The 14292-nt window shown below is 41.3% G+C and overlaps 1 protein-coding gene and 1 long non-coding RNA gene across 2 annotated transcripts; one reads left to right on the forward strand and one right to left on the reverse strand.

The window, feature by feature from the left end:
* LOC110394511 lies at positions 9854–11969 on the reverse strand. The gene is made up of 2 exons (XR_002435677.1): positions 11836–11969; positions 9854–10398 (listed from the first exon to the last, which is right to left on the reverse strand). It is a non-coding gene; the product is annotated as an uncharacterized LOC110394511 (long non-coding RNA).
* On the forward strand, positions 10205–13968 carry LOC110394510 (prostate stem cell antigen-like). The gene is made up of 3 exons (XM_021388407.1): positions 10205–10361; positions 12244–12348; positions 13518–13968. Exons 1-3 carry the CDS (start codon positions 10310–10312, stop codon positions 13727–13729), a joined length of 369 nt encoding a protein of 122 aa, XP_021244082.1. The 5' UTR covers positions 10205–10309; the 3' UTR covers positions 13730–13968.

Below are 14292 nucleotides of genomic sequence, written 5' to 3' on the forward strand. Positions count from 1 at the left end.
TGTACCTGCAGCATCTTAGAATTATAGAATCATTAAGGTTGGAAAGATCTCTAAGATCATGTCCAACAGTTGATCCATCAACACAATGCCCACTCATAGAATCATAGAGTCATTAAGGTTGGAAAAGGCCGCCAAGATCATAAAGTCCAATTGCCAACCTATCACCACCATGCTCACTCATAGAATCATTAAGATTGGGATCTTGTCCCAGCATTGGGCACCACTGCACTGTCCCATCTTCTATTTCACCCCTGAGGTGACTGCATTTCAGCATGGAGGAAAAGCAATCACTGCACACAATGCACTTTGTGATCTCTGTGAACACTGATTACTATATTCCTGATAGGCTCAATCATTCAGCCAATGGGGATTTATTAGATTGACAAGTAGTGCCACTCTGTTGTGTTTCTATGGGTTTCTCTTTAAAGCTGTGGTCCATCTGTGTCGATTCATTTAATTCTGCTCTTTTTTTTTCCTTCACAGGTGATACATTTTGAAGGTTGATTTTTTTTAAAAGAGCTGCACTATTTAGTAGATGTTGAGAACTGACACGAATGATACTGATACAAATTGTAGCACTGAGGGACTTGATTAGTGGGCATGATGGGAATGGATTGATGGTTGGACCAGCTGATTTTAATGGTCCTTTCCAATCTTAATGATTCTATCATTTTATGATTCTATGAATGCAGTACTCCCAGATCACCCACAAATTAAAGCTGGTCAAACAGTTCGTACTGCAGCCAGGGTCAACAAAAAAACAATGATCACCTCACATTTGTGGGCTACAATTAATATTTTCATGGCCAAAAACTTCAGCTCACTGCAAAAAACAACTTCTCTGTGTTGAGTACTGGCAATTTCTGTGCTAGCAAATTGGTCTGAACGCCATTAGCTGTCTTAAACTTGGAAAGGTTTTTGTTCAAGTCAAGTAATGCTTTGCTGCTCCCCAAAAAAGAGCAAAACCATAAATAAATAAATAAATAAATAAATAAACAAACAAACAAACAAAGGGAAAAAGATCAACAGGGAATTACAAAGAACTGATTTTTTTTAAAATCATTCTTACAGAAAATATTAATTGCACACCAATCAAATAATGCTTTATGGAGGATTATAAATAATCCAAGGCTTCAAGTAGCACAATTTTATGAAAAGAACAAAATAATAACCTATTCCTGCTGAAACTCTTGTAGGTTCTATGATGCTAAGAAACATTAACAGGAGTCAGCTGGTTTGGGTTGAATTATGTTAAACTCCTGGTGTTGAAGAAGAAGGAAGTGGGAGTCTGTGTGTCCTCACACTGAGAACTGAGATATGCCAGGGCACAGCCCATCTTTTTCTTTTGTAAACCCTAACACAAAGCTGCATTATTACAAATATGATTTATTTATAACTTTATTTCCAGGCAAGCTCTGTCTAAACCAGTCTGATTTTGTACCATGACTGATTCTGGCTGTTCAGATTGAAAACAAATTCCTTCTGCACTTCTCACCTCTGCCCCTTTCTTTTGATCATTCTTCCCTTTATGTCTCTTTTTCTATTATTTCAGATAAATGTGATCTTTTAAACTCAAAAATCACACAGTATCTAATCTAATAAATGTAGCTAATTGCCTACAATTGTCCCAGACAACTGTACAATTAGTAATTAGTATGGGTGGGAGATATTTTCAACAGCCAGGCTTGATACAGTCCTCCTACTTGCAGGGTAAAAGAATCTGCAGCATTTGCACATCCATTTCTTGCTACTTCTTGGCAAAAACAATAATACTAACACAAACAAATAAAAAACAGGAACATGTAATTTACTCAGAGAGATACAGGCATTGCTTTTCAAAGCATAGGTTTGTCATTTTGTCTGTGGAAGTTTTAAAAAGGTTTCCATGACTTCAGAAATGAATGGTCAGAAGAAAACCTCAGACCACACTGTCTTAGCCCTTGCAGAATTTATTTTAATACCACTGGCACTGAGCTGAGATTATTACCTCACCTTTGGCAAAATTTCTTCCAAAAGGCTTCCAGTCTTGAGCTGGAGACCTCTGCAAGAAGATGTACCTGTTGGAGCAGATCCAGAGAGAAGCAAAAGCCAACAGCAAATGTTTGGAAAATATGACCAGGGAAGAAAGAGAAGAAGAAGTAATGTTTTTTTGTCTTGGAAAGAGCAGGTGAAAGGCTGATGATAAGTAAAACTTTTGTAGAGGATGACTTAGTACCAAAGAACATAAATGGCTGAGAAATCATAGAATCATAGAATGGCTTAGGTTGGAGGGGACCATAAAGATCACCCAGTTCCAATCCTCCTGCCATGGACAGGGTTGCCAGCCACTAGATCACACTGCACAGGATCCCGTCCAACCTGGCCTGGAACACCTCCAGGGAGGGGGAATACATAGCTCCTCTGGGCAGCCTGTGCCAGTGTCTCATCACCCTCTGAATAAAAAATTTCTTCCTGACATCTAACTTTAATCTCCCCTCTTCTAGTTTAAAGCCATTCCTCCTTGTCTTATCACTGGAAACTGATGAGAGAGAGAGAAATGAGTAAGAGAAATCCATAAAAACAAATATTCCATAAAGAAGCAAGATGCTCTGGATGTCACCTCATGCTCATGAAAACACAAAGCCGTATATAATGAAATTAGAGGAGTGTAATGAGAAAAGGCATTTTTTCTGCCTTTTTCTCTTATAATCTTTTTCTATGCATCCACTGAGGGCCAATGTCAGAGGCACTACACAAGCCAGATGGACACTTTGGTCTGACTGGAGACAGTTGTTCTCCTCTTCCTAAGCAGCCCCACTGCTTCCCAGGGTAATTCTTTCTAATGCCTAATCAGTCCTGCTACTAAAAATAGGCATTGCTTATTCATGCTAAAATCATTCCAGTAATTAATAGAAAATTAATTCAAGCCAGGCTGCTATACTCCTGAGAACATACGACCTTGCTTTGTTCAGTGAAGAAGAATGAGCCAAGGTCCATCCAATGTGAACCATCAAAATGGGAGAAGCAAACTGTCCCTGAACTCCTTAATGTTTCCACACATAACTCATGGACCACAAGAGAGGAATGGCCCATGTTTCTTCCACTACAACCTCTTTATCTCTTCCCTGGTCAGCAATTATTTTGAAACATCCTTGACATTTCCTTTTTCCGTTTTCCTTTCCTTTCCTTTCCTTTCCTTTCCTTTCCTTTCCTTTCCTTTCCTTTCCTTTCCTTTCCTTTCCTTTCCTTTCCTTTCCTTTCCTTTCCTTTCNCCTTTCCTTTCCTTTCCTTTCCTTTCCTTTCCTTTCCTTTCCTTTCCTTTCCTTTCCTTTCCTTTCCTTTCCTTTCCTTTCCTTTCCTTTCCTTGCCTTTCCTTGCCTTTCCTTGCCTTTCCTTGCCTTTCCTTGCCTTGCCTTGCCTTGCCTTGCCTTGCCTTGCCTTGCCTTGCCTTGCCTTGCCTTGCCTTGCCTTGCCTTGCCTTGCCTTTGCCTTGCCTTGCCTTGCCTTTTTTTTTTTTTTTCACTTCTGGATGTTATTCCTATAGTCCCGTAAGTCTTAACCTTGTCTGTTATGGAAACATGGGTTATGCAATATGGATTATGCCTCTCCATCCCTCCATCCCTCCATTCATTATCTATCCAGCTACTTATTTGGCAGCTTTTCCAGATTCTAATAAATTCAATGAGAAGAAAGATCTCAAAGGTCCAGACATATTCTCAGGCTTGTGAAAATTGGTCAAATAGAGGAGAAACCCAAATGAGTGCTCCCACCGAAGAATTCAGCTCCTCAACCACTCCTAAGAGCAGCAGACTGACAGTATATAGGTCAGACTGGTGCATCAGCACAACCACACACCATATATTGGTGCCTTTTGACCATCTGAAGAGTAAATCATCGTGGGAGAGATCTGAAGTGCAAGTTGCAACACCTAAACAGAGAATTTGGAGCTTTGAGGATACACATGCATGGCAAACTGAAGGACATGGTTAGTGGGCATTGTGGGGATGGGTTGATGGCTGGACTTCATGATCTTAGTGGTCTTTTCCAACCTTAATGATTCTATGATTGTATGAAACCAGACTTCACTAGTTTTGCTGCTCATCAGAAAACATCATTCATGAAAAATGCACCCCTGTGCCCAAGCTGCAGTCTGTAAGTCTGTCTCCTCCATTTGAGTCCCATCAGACCCTTGTTTTGATTCCAGTCACATTTCTGTTTCCATCCTTCAGAATCTCAGTTTTTGCTGAAGAAACTGAGAATGCAGTCATTAAGTCACATGCTCACTACAGAGCTATAGTATCGATTGCAAAAATCTATGTTTGGGGTCTGCAGCACCTCTGAAAAGGTTACAGCAAAGCAGGACGTGCATTTTGTAAAGGTCAAGGGATCTCTGACTCCTGCCTGGGGATGCATGAAGGATGTTTTCAGTCAAGTGACAAAACCATATAAGTAACCACTGGAATCAGCTTTGAGCCGCACAACTTGAAAACTTAGTTTCCTTGTATATATGCATTTGTTGATAGCAGTTTCACAAGACCTGATATCTGCATTGCAGTGGCCTATCTTAGAGACAGATGCCCAAGCTCCCACTGTGGTCAGCAGAAATTTACCCAACAAAGCCAATGGAGACAGTGACACATCTTCAAATTCAGATGTCAGGTTTAGAACAGGTTAAACTACAGCCCAAACTCCCCAGATGTAAGTCTTCAAATGCATCAGACAATCATATCATTAGTGGCTAATTAAAGAAGAAACCTAGAGCATCACTGAATCACAGTATGATACAACCAGATTAAAACTGGTAATCCAAGGATATACCAAATAAATCTTTGAGGATATGGATGTGACCAGCACAGAAACTACAAAGCAAAGATCTTTTTTTCTTCTAATCCATATTGATCACTTTGGCTACTTGCATGCTGTCAGTATAGGAGGGCAATGCTTGAATTTAGAAATAATTTTATTTCCCTGGTACTGCATGCCGAAGGGCCTCCTAGCCAGTACTTCACATAGGATATATAGCCAGAAAAATGAAGTTCTCACTTCAGAGCCATTTGCATACACCATATTTAATAAAAACAAACAAACAAATCTCTCTTTTAGTAATGACTCCAAGAAACTGTAGGTTGATCTTTGAAATCAATTTTCCAGCTAAGCAATCAAAACAGGAGGAAATGATAGTTATTAATCAGAAATTCCATTATCTCTCCTGGTTTTACACAGCTTGTCTTCTGCTATCCTGAGCGTTGGAGCATTTGATAAAGCAGACAAGAAAGGGATTTTTTAAATGAAATAGTTTTTGTCAGAATTTGACAATTCATCACAATCAAATAGCTTCAAGACACTGCATCTCTCTAGCCCAATTAGTTTATAATTAGTTAACACCAAGCAGAATGGTTCTAAGGGGAGGGACAAAGACAAGTACAACTTGAATTCCAGTATCTGTGGATAGAGCATCTGTTCAAGCAAAAGACAACATGACTTTAAAGGACTGATCCTCTATCTTCTTCATCTTAATTGCATGTCTTGGGTAGTGGAGATTGGCTATTCTAGATTGATCTTGTGCTCTCTACCTGGGTTTGATTGTAAAATCTATCCTGGACTTAAAATAACTTTATTATTTCTGCAGAACATTTCTTTGTCAACAAAATGGTGCTTTCCAACAGAGAACAAAATCTTGTCAACAAATTTCTTACAAAGTCGCAAAACATGAACTGAACTCTCATGACCAAGTTTGTTCCTCAAGCTGTGTTAAAGTGGGGTAACCACCAACCCCCAGGATTACTGGGCTCAAAATGAAGACAGAGGGACAAAGAAGGGTCCATAAATGGCCGTGCAATTAATGCACCCACTTCCACACAGGAACCAATTGTCTCTGCTGGACTCATATGGAGCTTGGTATATCCAAACATCAGATCTACACGTTGCTACCTGCAGCAGCTAGACTAGAAAACTTGAGTGTTCCGTGCTGAAACTATGTGCGTTCAGAGCAATCCTGGTGGGAAAAGAAGGTCATAGACTATGAAGAACCTCTGCTTGAGGGTTCTGGATTCAGATATAATGCTTCTCTGTTGCATCTCAGGAAAATCATGTTTTCTGCCTGTTTTTCAAGTTGCCCTTAGCTATGTATGTTTGAAGGAAGTTGTGATGCCTGGCATGCGAGGGGGTATGAAAGTGTTTTGTGAGGGCAGAGTAAACACAGAACTGCTTTGTGATCCCAGCATAAGCTTCTCTCCCCACACTTCACCCCAACACCAAAGTGTAGGCATGGGAAAATGCACTCCATTTTCCTGCAAACAGCTTGGGGATGTGCGAGGCATCGCCAGCAGAGGCTGGCAGGGATCCCACATTCCGAGTCTTTTACAACAAAAAGAGCTTAGCAATTAGCAAAACAACAACAACAAAAAAAGTCAAATGCATTTTTGATGCTCAGAAGTTGCTGAGAATTTAAACAAACAGTCTGGGCTGCTCCCACACACTGAGGGCTCTGTGCGCCAGCAACGTAGCAACAGCACCACCGTATGGGTATCTTCAGCCCCTCCACCCTGGGAAATTTTGTCCATCTAGTTTGTTCTGTATGCAAGATCAGCACCGTGATGGGATTAGTTTAAAGCAATTGATTTCATGGTTGTTGTCAAGAGCATGGGTGATGTAAAGGTGATATTTTTTCTCCAAGGCTGGTCAGGATTACCTCTGGAATCTGAAATCCTAAATGGGAACAGCTGGTGCCTGGTCCCTTGTAGGAACACTCAAGGTCAAACAGACTCCTTGCCTATTCAGACCCGTAAAATAATCACTGTATTGGTTCTGTTCGTTGGCACCCACGGATCTCAAAGCAGTTCCCTTATGATAACAGGCGTCATGAGCCCAATTTGCCATAATAGGAAGAAGAGGCACAAAGAAGGGAAAGCACATGGAAAAAGTCCATAAACCTAGCAGGAATCCCCAAACCCTTTTGTTTTCAGTTCTCTTTTCTCATTGACAGCTCCATTCTCTTTGTTGGACAGCAGTGAGCATCTATACGTGTAGCTGAAACATAACTACGCAGCAAGCCAAAGGTATCCAGGGGCAGGAATCCTTCTGCTTGGACCGATGTTGTGTCTCTCCATTTCAGTTCATGTGCATGGGAGAGTGGAAAACCTCTGGGAACGTGGTAAGAAATACCTTAGGCTCAGACAGGGGCCATGCTATGGCCTTTTGCCACAATCAGAGAAAAGCCCCAAAGTGACAATGCTTATAACCATACACACTGATAGAAGAGTGTGCACAGGACCATCTCCTTCTGACAGCTAGCTGTCCACTTCTCTCTTTGGGTATCTGTGTGTCTATTTGTTTTTAATCTTCCTCTCCCCTTATCTATCCATTTGCTTTCCCGTCTGTTCAATCACATGCATCATTTAGGATCAGTGCTTCCCTCCTTATACACAAATCTGTAATGTGATTTACCTTACTGCCATCTAGTGACTCAATGTCATTTATTCCCCATCCGTTCTGACTTGGGACATTTAGCTGCTTACATTCCCAGAAATATTATTGTGCAGCCATTGGGAAATCCCATTTCAATGCCTAAAATCTGCATTGAAAATCTATATGACATATCCTGTTCTAGCAGAAAGAAATCCCCACATTCTAAATAGATCTACAGGCATCACAGCAATGCTCAGGACAAGAAATCTCCCATTGTTCTTCAGGACATCCTCAGTCTGAGCTGCACTACAACCTCCAAGGATAGACCAAGATATGTAGACATTACCAGCTGATTCACTGCACCTATACCAAACACCTTCAAGAAGTGGAAAAGTCAATAAGATTCCATTTGCAACACATTGAAACCTCCATGCATGTACTTAAGAAGACCTCAAACATTTTCAGATAAGTTTTTTTGGTCTTTTTTAGAGGTGGGACCTGAGCTTATCTCACACATCCTGCATGCTGACCTCAGGAAACACCCTATGGAGATGTAGCCTCTTTGCATTGACTACTGAGAGAAGTAGGATGAGTGACAGAGACTTGATGCAGAGTGAATTGAAATAACTCTGCTCCAAGGATCCTGTTCAGAGCAACTTTCTTCTGTCTTTGGAGATGCTTAATATCTCTACCCAGATGTCTGAGGTGTCATTTCACCTACTGCTTTACCTGTCCTCAAATTTCCAGCTAATGCCTGTTATCCAGCCCCTCAGTGTAACTGTTGACATCACATCCTGAATCAAGTCATGTCACAACTTTTTCAGCCTGACACCAGCAGATAAGCCAGGATCGAGCAATTAACCAATCCCTCCATCCCTACATCCTCCACAGAAATATCTAGGGCTATATCTATCAGGAATCTGCAGTGACAACATAAACCAGCATGAAAAAAAACAAAAAAAAAAACTAAACTAAACAAGACAAAACCAAGCGATTTGTAGACATTCTTAGGTTCCCAAGAGAATTAGTGTCTCCTGCATGCAATTAGATGAACTTGGGATTTTGTAACATCAGGAAAATAAAAAACATTATGTACATACAATCCTATGGGCAAGTGAGTGTTAATGTATGTATAAAAATAACAACGGGGCATGTTTGCCATCTTCAGGAGTCAAGCAGGAACTGCATATAAAAGTTCAAAAAAGAGTGAAAAGCTACGACTGATACAAGTGTATGCAGACATTAGAAAATAATAATAATAATCCCAGACCTTGGTGGATTTGATTGGGTTTTCCTCTCCCCTTGACTCCCTTCTTGCCTAACACAAGGAACCAGATCCTACAAGGGCAACCATAAGCAGTTAGAATAAAAATTAGCCAGGTACAGCGTATTGCTCATTTTTTCTCAAGTTATTCCATAAAAGTGTATGTACAAATAAATAAAAATATGATGAAGCAAAAGGCAATAGACACAAAAAGAATGTTAAGGGATCATTTATTTATTTAGTTTGGTTGGTTGGTTGGTTTGCTTTTGAGTAGTGGTTCAAGAGTTCACGTAGGAGCACTCAAGATCTGCTCATTTGCAAAATCACCTCCTGCGTTGGATTCACCACTGGTGTAACTCAGAGTAGTGCCACTAATATTAGCAGAGTTATGCTGGCTGATCCTCCATAGCTCATCCTGCAGCCATTGATCAAGAGTAAATATTCACCAACACCAGGACACACCTTCGTTTCACTCTGAAGTAGTGTCTTGTGTGCATAAGAGCTACATTGTGTGCAAGCAAGTCAGGTTGGATGGGGCTCTGGGCAACTTGATCTGATTAAGTGGTTGGCAACGCTGCCAGCAGCAGCGGCTGGAACTAGATGATCTTTGAGGTCCCTCCCAACCGAAGACACTCTATGTTTCTGTGAAGTCTCTGAAAGCTGTTGCTACAAAACCTATGCTCCTGAGATTTAAAAAGTGAAGCAAGAAATGGAAGAATATTGAGCTTAACAGTAGGGTTTTTTTTTCTTTTATGCTCTTGTACGCTGAGAAGTGGCCAAAGAATATGACAGATGGAAGAAATCTCTCACTAACTCACCAAAGAAAACAGTTGTATTTCAGTTTGGAATGTGGCTGGACTCACCTTTCTCTGTGGTGGGAAATGCCATTTCTTTAACAAGCCTGGATTATTTACAGTACACTCAGGTAGGAGTTCAACTGTACCCAACCACTACTTGACAAAGGCATGCCGTAGTGCTTATGATGTGGAGATAAGTAGACTAGAGAAAGTTATCACAAGGTCCCTTTGATTTCAGAACACACTGAAAAATGAATTGGGCATTGTTTCCTACTAGATTGTAAACAGTGCAACCAAATAAATATATGTGAGCACACAGTTATCCAGAAGAGCCTTGCGTACTGTAATTTGCCCAAATACCTTGCTACCACATGCCAGTGGTGTCACATAGAGACACTAATACAAATAAATAGCTGGAGGTTTTTATTAAAAAACAACAATTTGTGCTTGATTTGAACACAATGGCTCCACTCAGGGTAGCAATGGGGGTGGAGAGCCCTGTTCACAGGGTGTAACCACAGCCTCGATGGCCCCAGGGAGATGCATAAGGCCAGTCTTGTTCTAAAGAATTTGAGGTTTTTTTCCGCTCATGAACATTTTGTCCAAGGGTGGGAGGGAAGGCAAGTGCATAGTAGTGGAGAGGAGCTGTTTGTTGGTAGCTAGGAAAGTTACAGTCAGATAGGAGAGGTACCTAAAGCAAATATCACCACCATAAGCCAACCCCTCCCTTGAGTCCAACATACAACCTTGCTCAGGCGCCTTCACATGCTAATCTGGGCATGTACAATTGCTGCCTCCCACAGTATATAAAGTGCCCCACAAGGAAAGAACTCATATTCAGCACAAGAGAGGCCATCCCAAAATGAAGGTTTTCTTCGTCCTCCTGCTGGCAGCCATCCTGTGCGCTGACCCAGGTAAGAGAGACCTCCATCATCTCCAGCAGATAGTCAACTGGAAGAAAAAAATTGTTACGGGTTTTGACAGCGAGGGGAAAAATACTGGTGCAGTTGTCATAAGATGTTTGCTTTTTGATGGGGTGCCTTGTGTATTGCAGGGAAAAAGACAGTTCCGCCCCGGTACTGGTATGGTCCTAGTGTGAGTAGATCAGCTTCTAGGCAAGATAAGTCTTATAAAAGTTGGAATTTAACTGGAAAGTCTTTGAATTTAACTGAAATTAAAATTATTTAAGTTAGACTATTCAGTTTGGGATTGTTGTTTTATTTTTCTTTGCTTTGCTTTTGGGGATTATTCTTCCTCTTCCCATGCTATTGAAATGGACCACTGTGACATTTCTGCAAAGATAAAAAAAATTGTTTTCTGACTCATTTTAAAAGTGGCTTCTGAAGCTACACAGATTGTAGGTGAGAAAAGAGGAAAGAAACGAGGAGAATAGCACACTATGTCATTTTCTAGGCTGGATGGGTGGGATACAAGCAGTGCAGATTTGTCACTTTTCTGGTCTGACTTGGGAAAAAATAAGATTTAAAGACAGCTCTTCTATATTACCAGAGAAGAGGAGAAGCAGACCTGAACAGAAACTTGTCTCAAATGGCACAGAGTGCTTAAGAAATAGGCTGAGAAGCGGTTTGTACAGACCCTCTCCTCTGCTACCTTCCAGAAAGTTGCTCTGAAATGTGACTTTTTGCTGCATTAAAAGTCAGATAAATGCGACAGCAGATTGTATCACTAGAGATAAGCTGGGATTTGACTCCTTGCTGAATCAGGCATTTATGTCAGAACAACTTGGACATGAGACCAAGTACATCAAATTTCTTCTCGCTTCAAATCTGTTCTGCTCTGAATAGCACTCATTTCTAATTAAGGCTTGTCTGCATCTTAAAAGAGTATTTCAGGCATTAGGGTGTTGAAGAAATCATGGGACAAGCCTGGCAGTCAAGGAGTTAAGGTGCATGCATACATTCACAGCACATTTGCAAATCTGCAAAGCTCCAGTGGTGCCTTGGGGCATGGGTAGGTAATAGGGATGGGTAATTGCACCATGCTCTCACTCCTTGGGGGACTATTTTTCACGAGGGCCAGGCACTTGTAAACTGCAATGCTTATTCTACTTTTGCTTGACCTGTGTCTCCAAACGTTAACAACACTGATTTGGGTAACACATAGACATGTCCAAGAGGGGATGGGAACACATGGCTATGTGGTTGTGAGATTTTGTTTTCTAAGAGGGACTGTTGGACAATAGGTATCATAAATTGATCAAAATGAGCAAAAGGGCTGGAAGAAATCCTTAAAATCTCCTGCTCTGTTCCTTTCTTACCTTCTCTTTCTTTGGGCTTTCCCCATTTGTCCCAACACTGGATGCAGTGCCTCACCTAAGGCTCACATGCACAACATTCCTGGCTATAGAGGAAGATAAACAACACTGACCTGTCTTTCTGGGATCTTCATCCTTCCATCTCTGACCAGCTCACAAGGTGGGAGTATCACAATAATCCCATTCCTGAGAGGAACTGTGCTGAGCATCTCAAATGCTGAGGAAGGAATGGTCTCCTTCTCATTGGCTGAGGACAGCAGCCATCCAGCTGAGTTCTTGCACCCTCAATGTACCACCTACGTCTGAAACCACTCCACTACCTGCTACATTTTTCCCTCTCCTCAAGCAAGTGTAACATCCTCAAGCAAAAATGTAAAAAATGCTATTTTCCCAGTAACAGAGGTGGTATCTTCCTTTGAGTACCTACAAAAATGATCCTATTTTCCAGTGCAGGCAGTAGATTTGGTTACCTGGAGAGCTTCAAATGGATTTGTCTTATAACCTCTCTTGGTCTCTTGCAGGTTCTTCTATTCAGTGTTACAGCTGCAAGTCAAAACTCAGCAACAGCAACTGTCAGGAGAAAGTGAACTGCAAGGAAAATGAAACATGCAAAACAGACGTGATCAGTAAGTCAAAGAGGGGGTGGGCAACATGGGGTAGGGGTTGCTGTTGGAGACTGGAATGGTCTCAGCCTCAGGTGTCCCTGTCAGCCCACCAATTCTAGATACATTGGATGGTGTGGGCCAGCAAAGCTCAGTGTCCATCTCAAAAAGTTATCTGGTGAGAAGGGGATGATGTAAAGCTTTCAGAAAAGTTTTAGTTTAGGTAAAAATGACAGAAAAATAATCTTTATCCCTTGATGCTATCTAGTGCTGTCATCCATTTTAAGTGCCTCAACAGTAGTGTTGGTCAATATTCCCTTCCCAGTGAAAGAAGAATGTTATTAAGCCCGTGGTTGAATCAAGTTTAGGGACATGGTTTAGTGGGAACAGTGGTGGTGAGATGATGGTTGGACTTGATCATCTTAGTGGTCTTTTCCAACCTTAATGACTCTGTGATTCTAAGTTCAAGTCTTCTCTCACTGGCCATAGGGGTGTGATTCAAAAGCCACATGCTTGTTGCATGTCATAAATTCCTCAGTGTTTGCCAGTGGATCATGTGAAATAATAAGCATTATGCCCAGTACAGTGTTAGAGTCTGGAAAAAATCTCAAGAGAGTGCAACTGCTTTGTGCAGCACATAGCAGAGCAGGGCACTAGCGGTTAAGCATGTGATATTATGAATGACATGTACAAATATCACTCTTTCTTTTTCTTCCTTAATACCAAGAAGTTTTGCTTACAAGGGCAGTTGTTAAGTTTATGGCTTTGAAAATTGGAAACATGGGTTAAAATGAGAGGTGCTGAGTTTCAGTGAGAGCTGATCCTGAGGGAATTCAATGGAAAGGACAGAATTTCACCTTGCTCATCATAGCCAGCTGTGTGTCTGGGTAAACTCCTTTAATGAGCAATAAATAAATTCTCCCATTCTGGATCTGGCAAAAAGTATATATATATAAAACGTTAACTCTGTGCAGATCTGTGGTGACAGCTCAGTTTGTCTTAGTCCTGGAAAACAAAACCCATTGGTAGAGTGAACGTCATATCTCTAGTAGGCAGCCTCCTTGTTGGTAGTGCACAAACCCATGATCATGCATTCATATATAGGAGAGCCAACACATTGTTCAGTTTCATGAACCTTGGCTGGGATAATATTTCATTGAGTCCTTGGAGTAATTGTCCTGTCTTCCTTCCAGGGGTCATAGGATTCTTCAGCATCATCAGCAAGGGCTGTGAGGCATCATGCCAAGAAGACTATCAAGATTTCAAAGTGGGCAACAGGAATGTCACCTGCTGCAGCAGCAACCTCTGCAATGTCAATGCAGCAGGCAGTGTGAGAAGCAGCTATGGAATGGCAGCAGGGATATCAGCCAGCGTGCTCTGGACCATCCTGAACAACAGACTGTGAGGAGGAAAGAGGGCTACTATGACCACAGAAAGTCTTGAAGCACCCCAGTTATGATGGGAATTGTAGCCGGAAGCAATTTGGTGTGTTGGGCAAACAGCATCTTCGGAGCTGATGGCAGACCTTTGCCTTATGATAGCTTCTTTATTACTGTTATTGTCCTGCTGTATTGCTGCTAGATGAGAAAGTGTGTGTGTGTGCAATCCACGTAAAATAAAACCTAAAATATACTAAATTCTGAATCATGTGACTGCATTGCCTGTATATCACTTAGACATGTTTTCCTGCACTCATTAGTTGGGTGTGTTGTATATCTGGCGATTGTTCAACCTTGGTAATTGCTATGTAATCATGTGTGCTGAGAGATGCTGAGAGATTAGGGACATGGTTTAGAGGGCATGGTGAGGGGTTGACGGTTGGACTAGATGATCTTCTCCAACCTTAATCATTCTATGATTCTATTCTATGATTCTATGCCATTACACAACAGAATAGATTTGGCATCTATACCTCCAAATCTTGAGGGATTCTGAGTTATGACAAACTCTGGAGGGTATATAACCTAA

Source organism: Numida meleagris, chromosome 2 (assembly GCF_002078875.1).
Source record: "Numida meleagris isolate 19003 breed g44 Domestic line chromosome 2, NumMel1.0, whole genome shotgun sequence".
NCBI classification, from domain to species: Eukaryota; Metazoa; Chordata; class Aves; order Galliformes; family Numididae; genus Numida; species Numida meleagris.

Coding starts and splice junctions, on each gene's coding strand:
- LOC110394510 (XM_021388407.1), top strand. CDS start 10,310: ATGAAGGTTTTCTTCGTCCTCCTGCTGGCAGCCATCCTGTGCGCTGAC. Junction 10,362..12,243: donor CATCCTGTGCGCTGACCCAG/GTAAGAGAGACC, acceptor GGTCTCTTGCAG/GTTCTTCTATTCAGTGTTAC. Junction 12,349..13,517: donor ATGCAAAACAGACGTGATCA/GTAAGTCAAAGA, acceptor TCTTCCTTCCAG/GGGTCATAGGATTCTTCAGC.